The sequence below is a fragment of the Eucyclogobius newberryi genome, unplaced genomic scaffold (assembly GCF_026437365.1).
Source record: "Eucyclogobius newberryi isolate DKJ021-1_F unplaced genomic scaffold, fEucNew1.0.hap1 SCAF_3, whole genome shotgun sequence".
NCBI lineage: Eukaryota > Metazoa > Chordata > Actinopteri > Gobiiformes > Gobiidae > Eucyclogobius > Eucyclogobius newberryi.
The window spans coordinates 19,852,942-19,859,693 of record NW_027315945.1 but is presented as its reverse complement, the minus strand read 5'-3'; the positions used below and the strand labels follow the sequence as shown (position 1 = coordinate 19,859,693).

Genomic DNA, 6,752 nt, shown 5'->3' with positions numbered 1-6,752 from the left:
AATATGACACTTTGTTTTTGTCATTGATGCATTGAGCAAAAGGCCTATTAAATGTCTTATCCTTCTTCTTTTTTTTGTCTATTTGGCAAAAGTATAGTGGAGGCCTAATAGGCTTTACTGACCAAATGAATGATCCATGTAAGGCCTATATAGCTACCATAAGTTAATATGAACATCACATAAGTTATTCATTATTAATATTATTAATTTAGTCATTTATGTTGGTATCACTTTATAATAACTACCTTCCCTTAACCAAGCAGGAACAAAGACTTTATTCATTATGAATATAGTTTAATAAGCATTATTCAGGCTTAATAACAACTTAGTTTAGGTGTTAGATGTTATGTATTAATTAAGTCATAGCCAGCCTGAATCATTCTTAATAAACAAAGTTGAGTGAATTGAGTCTTTGATCAGGCTTTACTAAAGTAGGAATAAGTGTAGTTATTATGACGTTGTGGACTGCTCACCCATCTTTCGTTGATTTAGGCCTATACTTAAAACACACCACTTCAAATACGCTCTTTCACTTTTGTTTAAATAATTTATTTTTTAAAAAACAGCAACGCAATTATAGACATCAATAAAATATTGCCTTCATGACAATGTGACATATGAACAAAGAAACACTTCTCCACTGAAATGTATGCGACATATTTACATTTGACATATAATTCCCTCTTTGTAGCTGTTGCTTTAAGAACAGCTCGCGCCTCGAAAGTGCAAGTTATTCCAGAAAAAATCAGAGGCTTGGAATACAAAGAAACACAAAAGATAAAATGCCCTTGCTGTTTTGTTTGTTTTTTAAAGTGCAACTGGCAGTTTTTGATGCAAATGGCCGTACAAAATCATTACACTCGCTTGTCTTTTCAGATGTGGTAAATATCAATGAACGCGGGAAGCGCGCAGTGTGTGGGAATGTGGTGCAATTTAGTGTTGCGCATTCAGTTCTTCAAACACGGTCAAAGAAGTCCAAAACTGGACTTTGATTGTTTTGATCCGTGACAATATTGTGGAAAGGCTTAAGTGAAAATATTCCCATAACTCATGTATTTAGTCTGACTGTATTTTCCAAAATTCTGCGGCTGGGCTCATAATAAAATGTCAACTGGAAGTCTCAGAAACATAGCCTATATTTTGGCAGTCGTTTCAAATTTGCATTAAAAACACTGTGCCGGTGAAAGTCAATTGAGGCCTGTGCATAAAACCTCTTACAAACGTAACACTATTATAATACATATGTATGCGTCCCGTTGACACCCATCAGTCTTTTACGTGCTCTCAGTCTGTGTTTTTGCTCATCTCTTGGTCACTCTGGTCGTCGGTAAAACACACGTCCACGTCGCTGTCGTTGTCACTCTTTTGCTCCGCGTCTTCAAACAGGCCTCCCGGTTTGTCCTCCAACTTTTTCACGCTCTGGCCCGGGTGCCTGGACTTCACGTGCCTCTCCAGATCCCGCCTCCTCACCAGCACTTTCCCGCAGAAGTCGCACCTGTACGGCGTGTTGCCCTCCGCGTGGAGGCGGATGTGTTTGTTCAGGTTACTCGGGTCCCCAAAGGGCCTGAAGCACACTTTGCACTTCAGCGGCTTGTAGCCCGTGTGAGTCCTCATGTGGATTTTCAGCCCATACTTTCTAGAATACAGCTTGCCGCAGTACAAACACAGATGGCCCTTTTTGGGTTTGCCGGGTGTCGCGCTGCTCGTGTTCGCGGTCGGCAGCGCGTCCATCCTCGTCCTGTTCTTCTCCGCCGCGATTTCGGAAAGCTGCTGCGTGTGCATGGCGATCTCCCGGTCTATGTTGGTGATGGAGCCCAGGTCTTGGCTCAGAGCGGGCGCGCCGAAGTACGACACGTTCTCCGGGTACTTGAGCAGGTTGCTGAAGTGGAACTTGAGCGGGTAATAGGGCGAGCTGTACAGGAGCTCGCCGTTGTACACGGTAAACGGCATGAGAGGGATGTTGCAGTCCGCGCCCGGGTAGGATTTAACGCCATCAAACTGTGAGAGGGAAAACCTTTCAAAGTGCAGTCCGGGGGGCATGTGTGGGTATCTCGAGGGGGACAGGCCCGAGTGTATGCGGCTCTCGACGTGCTTAAACGCCGACGTCTCCTCCACGTGTGGCAGCAAGGGGAAACCTCTGAGTGGACTCGGGACCATTGTAGAATTGGAGTCCACGAGTGACGGGGGACATTTGGGATGACTTCCGCTGCCTCCGTTGAGACTCTCTCCTACACTGCGGATTTGCTTGGAGCTCCCGATGAGTTTACCGAACCCGAGGCCGCTCATTTTCCCGTTTACGTCCTCTCGCGTTCCGTCGGTGACTTTGGCGACACCGGTCGGTTTGAACGCAGAACGCACACCTGGGTGGAAGCCAATGTTGCTCAACACCGATGCCCCCAAACCGAACAGGTGCCCCGGTTGTTGACTTCGGGCTGACGTCACGCTCATGTCCAGAGCTCTGTCTTGGTCGTCCGCGTTGGTTTTCTTTGCTTTCGCGGCAAAGAAAGGCGAAGAGGCGGGCGCGCGTCTGCCGGAGTCTAACGCCGCTGTAGAGCCGTTACTGCGCGGGGACGTGGCCGTGTTGGGGATGTCTCCAGATTTCGGGGACCTGCTCAGTGTCTCTGAGCCTCTGGCCTGTTGCTGCTGCTGCTGCTGCTGCTGCTGCTCACTGCTGAAGCCCCTCCCGGAGCCGAGAGCGCAGTGGAAGTGAACGTGGGCCTTGAGCGTGTTGGGGAATTTGAAGATTCTCCAACAATACCAACAGATGTAACGCTCCTCACCTGCAACAAAAAATAAAGTGTTTTTAAAAAAAAATAAAACTACTTCAAATCTATATTATTCACAAATAAAAGTTATCCTGTTCAGATCGTCAATTCATAATAAAAATACAACCAAAAAAAGAGATATTTATTGAAATGTACGCGAGAGAGAAGAAGAAGTACAATTGAAGTTAAATCAAGTCACCAGAAGCTATACATGAAGCTTCACAGAGACCTATTCGGACACGTGGATTTTTTAGGATCTACTGCCAACTGGCGCGGGACAACAGGAGTCTGCGTAATGACCCCCAGTGGATCATTCAAGAGTTAATATAGCTGTAATGATTTGGTAATCCTTACGGGGGCCATTGTTTATCATTGTGCATCAAAAGAGCAAACGCCCCGTCCAATCTGGCGCTCCGCAATATTCACTTCAGATTTATGTCCCCCTGGTCTGTCTTTGGAGACACTCTTCCCCGTGGAAGTGACAGCAGCTGTGGCTTGAAATCGCAAGTCTTCAGAAACAATGGCGGCGGCCCATCTGTTGACGCTTTATAATGGAAGCGAGCGTATGTCCGTGAGCGCTCGTGATGTGCTGGGGTCGGAGAATCAGGGCAATACACCCCACATAAACGTTAGCATTCATTAGGCGACAATACCTTAACGCACCCTCCTAATTTACCGTGAAGCCCTTGTTTTTGAATTTATTTGCCTTTGAATACATGGATGAATATTAAGAGCGCAGTCACATTTGCGCACCTCTCTCTGCTACAAACGGGTCCTGCTCAGAAGCTCCGGCTTTCAATACTTGTTTATCTATATTCACAAGTTTTCCTTTTACTGTAAATCACTGTAAATCTGTTCAGTGTTTCTTTTTGTTCTCAAAACATATTGAAGACATTTCCTGGAAGGCTTAATTCTTATCCTGTTTGTAATCGGATTAGGAGTTTCTGGTGAGCTGGTGTTTTGCCAAGATGAAACCATAACTCAAGGGCCGAACAGTTAACCAGAGTTGAGGCAATTTTAAGACGCAAATAATTACTTTTCTTTATGAATTAGATATTTTAAGAACATATAATCCTGCGTTAAGGCCGCAAAGTGGGCATGCTTGAGAAACAACAGACAATGAGAAATAAGCATTTTTACATATTATTAAACTTATACAACCTATAAACCAGCGAGTTTAACCAAAATTGGCCTACATTTTAATCAAATAAATTGTTTCCTACAAAACGGATTGGATGCCAAGAGTTTCATTCTCGGCAAATCTGTGATTTTCTTTTTAATGTCTCATTGGTTAGAACTGATTGTACATGTGACAAGCAAGAGCAAAATTAAAGTTTGCCTGCAGCATTCAAATGATTTTCATCCAGACAACGTCGATCTGGGGTGAACTGTTTTAGGCCTGTTTGACAACCTTCAACATGTCGATGGCACAGCGTTTCTCTCCAGTTTATAATTGATAAATAGATTACATAAATGATCATAAGAATGTCGATGTATTAGTCCATACCTTTCTCGTCGTGCGTAGGTGTAGCTGTAGTAGGGATGTCGTACCACTGTGACAGGGCGTTGGAGTACCACACGGTGAGCTCCTCTCCTGCTGGGATGTTTCTCAGCACGCGAAAGAAAATCTGTGACATAAAATAGTTTTCAACATATTTAGATTAGCACTACACGTATATTTAGTTAAAAAAAACATGATTTACAATAATCTATCCTCTAAAGTAAACTAAATTATATTTCACTTGATGAAACAGAGAGATCTAAATAGGGGTGGTGACTGCAAATTAGGTAATACATGAAGCTGTTCATGCTATTCTTAAATGTTTCATGTAGTAGGCTTTAATAAATGTACATATTTTGTGATGGACAAAAATTCACCTGGCCTCCAGGAAGCTCGGACACTGCTTCTAAGTTTTGTTCTTGGCTGTTCCTGGCAGCGCGAATGAATCCAATCCAGTCGGGTACGGGACAGCTCAACTCATCTACGAATTCCCCACGAACCAAGCGTATCTACAAAGCCACAAACATTTGTTATTTGTTATATATCTATTTGTTAGATATAGACTATTAAACGAATGAATATCCACAAAGGCTTAGTGTAACTTTTTATGCAGGCCTATTTATGAACTGTATTTAACGAAACGTGTCACTATTATTTATTATTTGCGTTTTTCTCTGGTACCTGGAGGTGTTGGAGACGAGCATGACCACAACGCGCATAATGAGTCTTTATTCGCTCCGCTGCTGATAATGTCCTCCGGAGACGGGCCTAATTGACTTGATATGGGAAACGAATTTGAAGAGTGTCAGAGCGTTTCTAAACTGTTCAAGGACATTAAAGATAGAAGCGTGACATTTGACACAGAGATTGCACCTGATGATCGCCCCGAGCCTCGGGCCACGCATTTAGACGCATCAATCACGCACGATGACAGCTGCAACAATAACAGGGCGCGGCCACGCGCGCACTTAAAAGAGCTTTTACTGCTATTTATTTATACATTAGTGAGTTGATTAACCCTATCTTAAAATAACTATTAATTTACTGTTTTGTTTAATTTTGTTTGTGAAATGAATGATATCTATCAATATAATTTATATGGCTATTCATTTGAAAAAACAATAAATATATTAAAACTCACAGATTAAATAATTTGAAATGCCCCTTTATCATCACTGTTGTTAAGTTATTTTTAACTGTAATATTTCTACAATTTTCTGCAGCCTGGGGCCGTGCGCGCGGACGCAGGCATCTTTTCATGGCCAGATTACATTAACATTTAACGGCTCATCGGGATAACTAGGCCTGGAGTCCCATTAGGCCACTGAAGTAAAGGCACCGCAAACTGACAAGACTGCTGCTAATGGAGCTCAATTATTCCCAACACGACAGACCAAAGAAATTAACAGGACGAAGCCTGATTGAGATTGACAGAGAGATTTTGAAATCAAAACAGATTAATTGAAACAGGCTCTGTACACATTTCGTTAGATTGCTTAACATTACATATTTTTAATAAGTTTTAGGCTCAATTTAAGATTTAAATATGCAAATGAAAGATTAGTTAAGTTTAATCTATCAATGAAGCCCTTGTAATAACAATATTAAATGTAACCATTAGGCATAATAAATACAATATTAATGTTATTATTATTTTTATACGCCATAAAAGTCTTTTGGCACCAACCTTCTTCTTAGGTCCCACTTCTTTGCGGTCTGACATGTACTTCCCAAGTTTGAAGACTCCCGGTACTGGACCTATCCGCAGCCCGGCGGGGATGCTGCTGTCCGTGAACACACTGTGCGTGGAGGACGCCCTGCTGGCTTGCATGGCGTGGGGTGAGATCAGAACCATGAAGCCTGCTGAAGACCGAGAGGGAGACTGCGGGGAGAAGGATGGAGATGAAGATGAGGATAAGGACTGTCTGATGTCCGCCCTCGAGTGACGCGCTGCGTGCACCACTCCGGCTTTTCTAGTGACGGGGCAAGTCAAGCAGACCCCCACCCCCCCTCTCCCTCCTGACTGTGATGCTGTAGGTGCTCCACAGACGAGAAGCTGCAGCTTCTGCGCGTGGAAGTGCGCGTGAGTGTGAGAGAGTTGGGTCTCTCAGCAGCTGTGCGCGCGGGGCTCAAAACGGGCCCGGTCTTGTGGTCACATGGACACTTTCCCTCACTCTGTCGCATAATGAATTGCTCCAAAACGGTCAAGAGACACAAAGGTCCCAGCGACCTTCCCATCCCCAAAATCCAATTTGTCAAGGGCAGAGAAAAGAGGGTGCCGAATCAAAGGTCCAGAGCAACCATTAATCCTCAGCATGTGGCTTTGTTCTGCAGACAGATCCGATATTTGAACTGACAAATCCACTGTATAATTTCTCGATAAATCCTCACTCCTTTCCATTCTTTTCATTCAGCAAGCGTTTGGAAATCAGTGAGTACTTTAAATCTACTTGGCCGGCTATTCTTTGGGGGTTCATATACTTCAA

The 6,752-nt window shown here is 43.5% G+C and overlaps 1 protein-coding gene across 1 annotated transcript; it reads right to left on the bottom strand.

The window, feature by feature from the left end:
* Positions 1 to 1,282: 1,282 nt before the first annotated feature.
* On the bottom strand, positions 1,283 to 6,228 carry prdm13 (PR domain containing 13). The gene is made up of 4 exons (XM_072461157.1): positions 5,954 to 6,228; positions 4,644 to 4,775; positions 4,273 to 4,393; positions 1,283 to 2,780 (listed from the first exon to the last, which is right to left on the bottom strand). The coding sequence occupies exons 1-4, from the start codon at positions 6,119 to 6,121 to the stop codon at positions 1,285 to 1,287; spliced, it is 1,917 nt and encodes a 638-aa protein (XP_072317258.1). The 5' UTR covers positions 6,122 to 6,228; the 3' UTR covers positions 1,283 to 1,284.
* Positions 6,229 to 6,752: the final 524 nt, after the last annotated feature.

Bases quoted from the DNA above. Each gene is read 5' to 3' on its own strand.
- prdm13 (XM_072461157.1), bottom strand. From the start codon at position 6,121: ATGGTTCTGATCTCACCCCACGCCATGCAAGCCAGCAGGGCGTCCTCC. The intron at 4,776-5,953 runs GTTGGTGCCAAA...GTGGCTTTGTAG, and splicing joins AAGTGGGACCTAAGAAGAAG to ATACGCTTGGTTCGTGGGGA. The intron at 2,781-4,272 runs GTATGGACTAAT...TTTTTGTTGCAG, and splicing joins ACCTACGCACGACGAGAAAG to GTGAGGAGCGTTACATCTGT.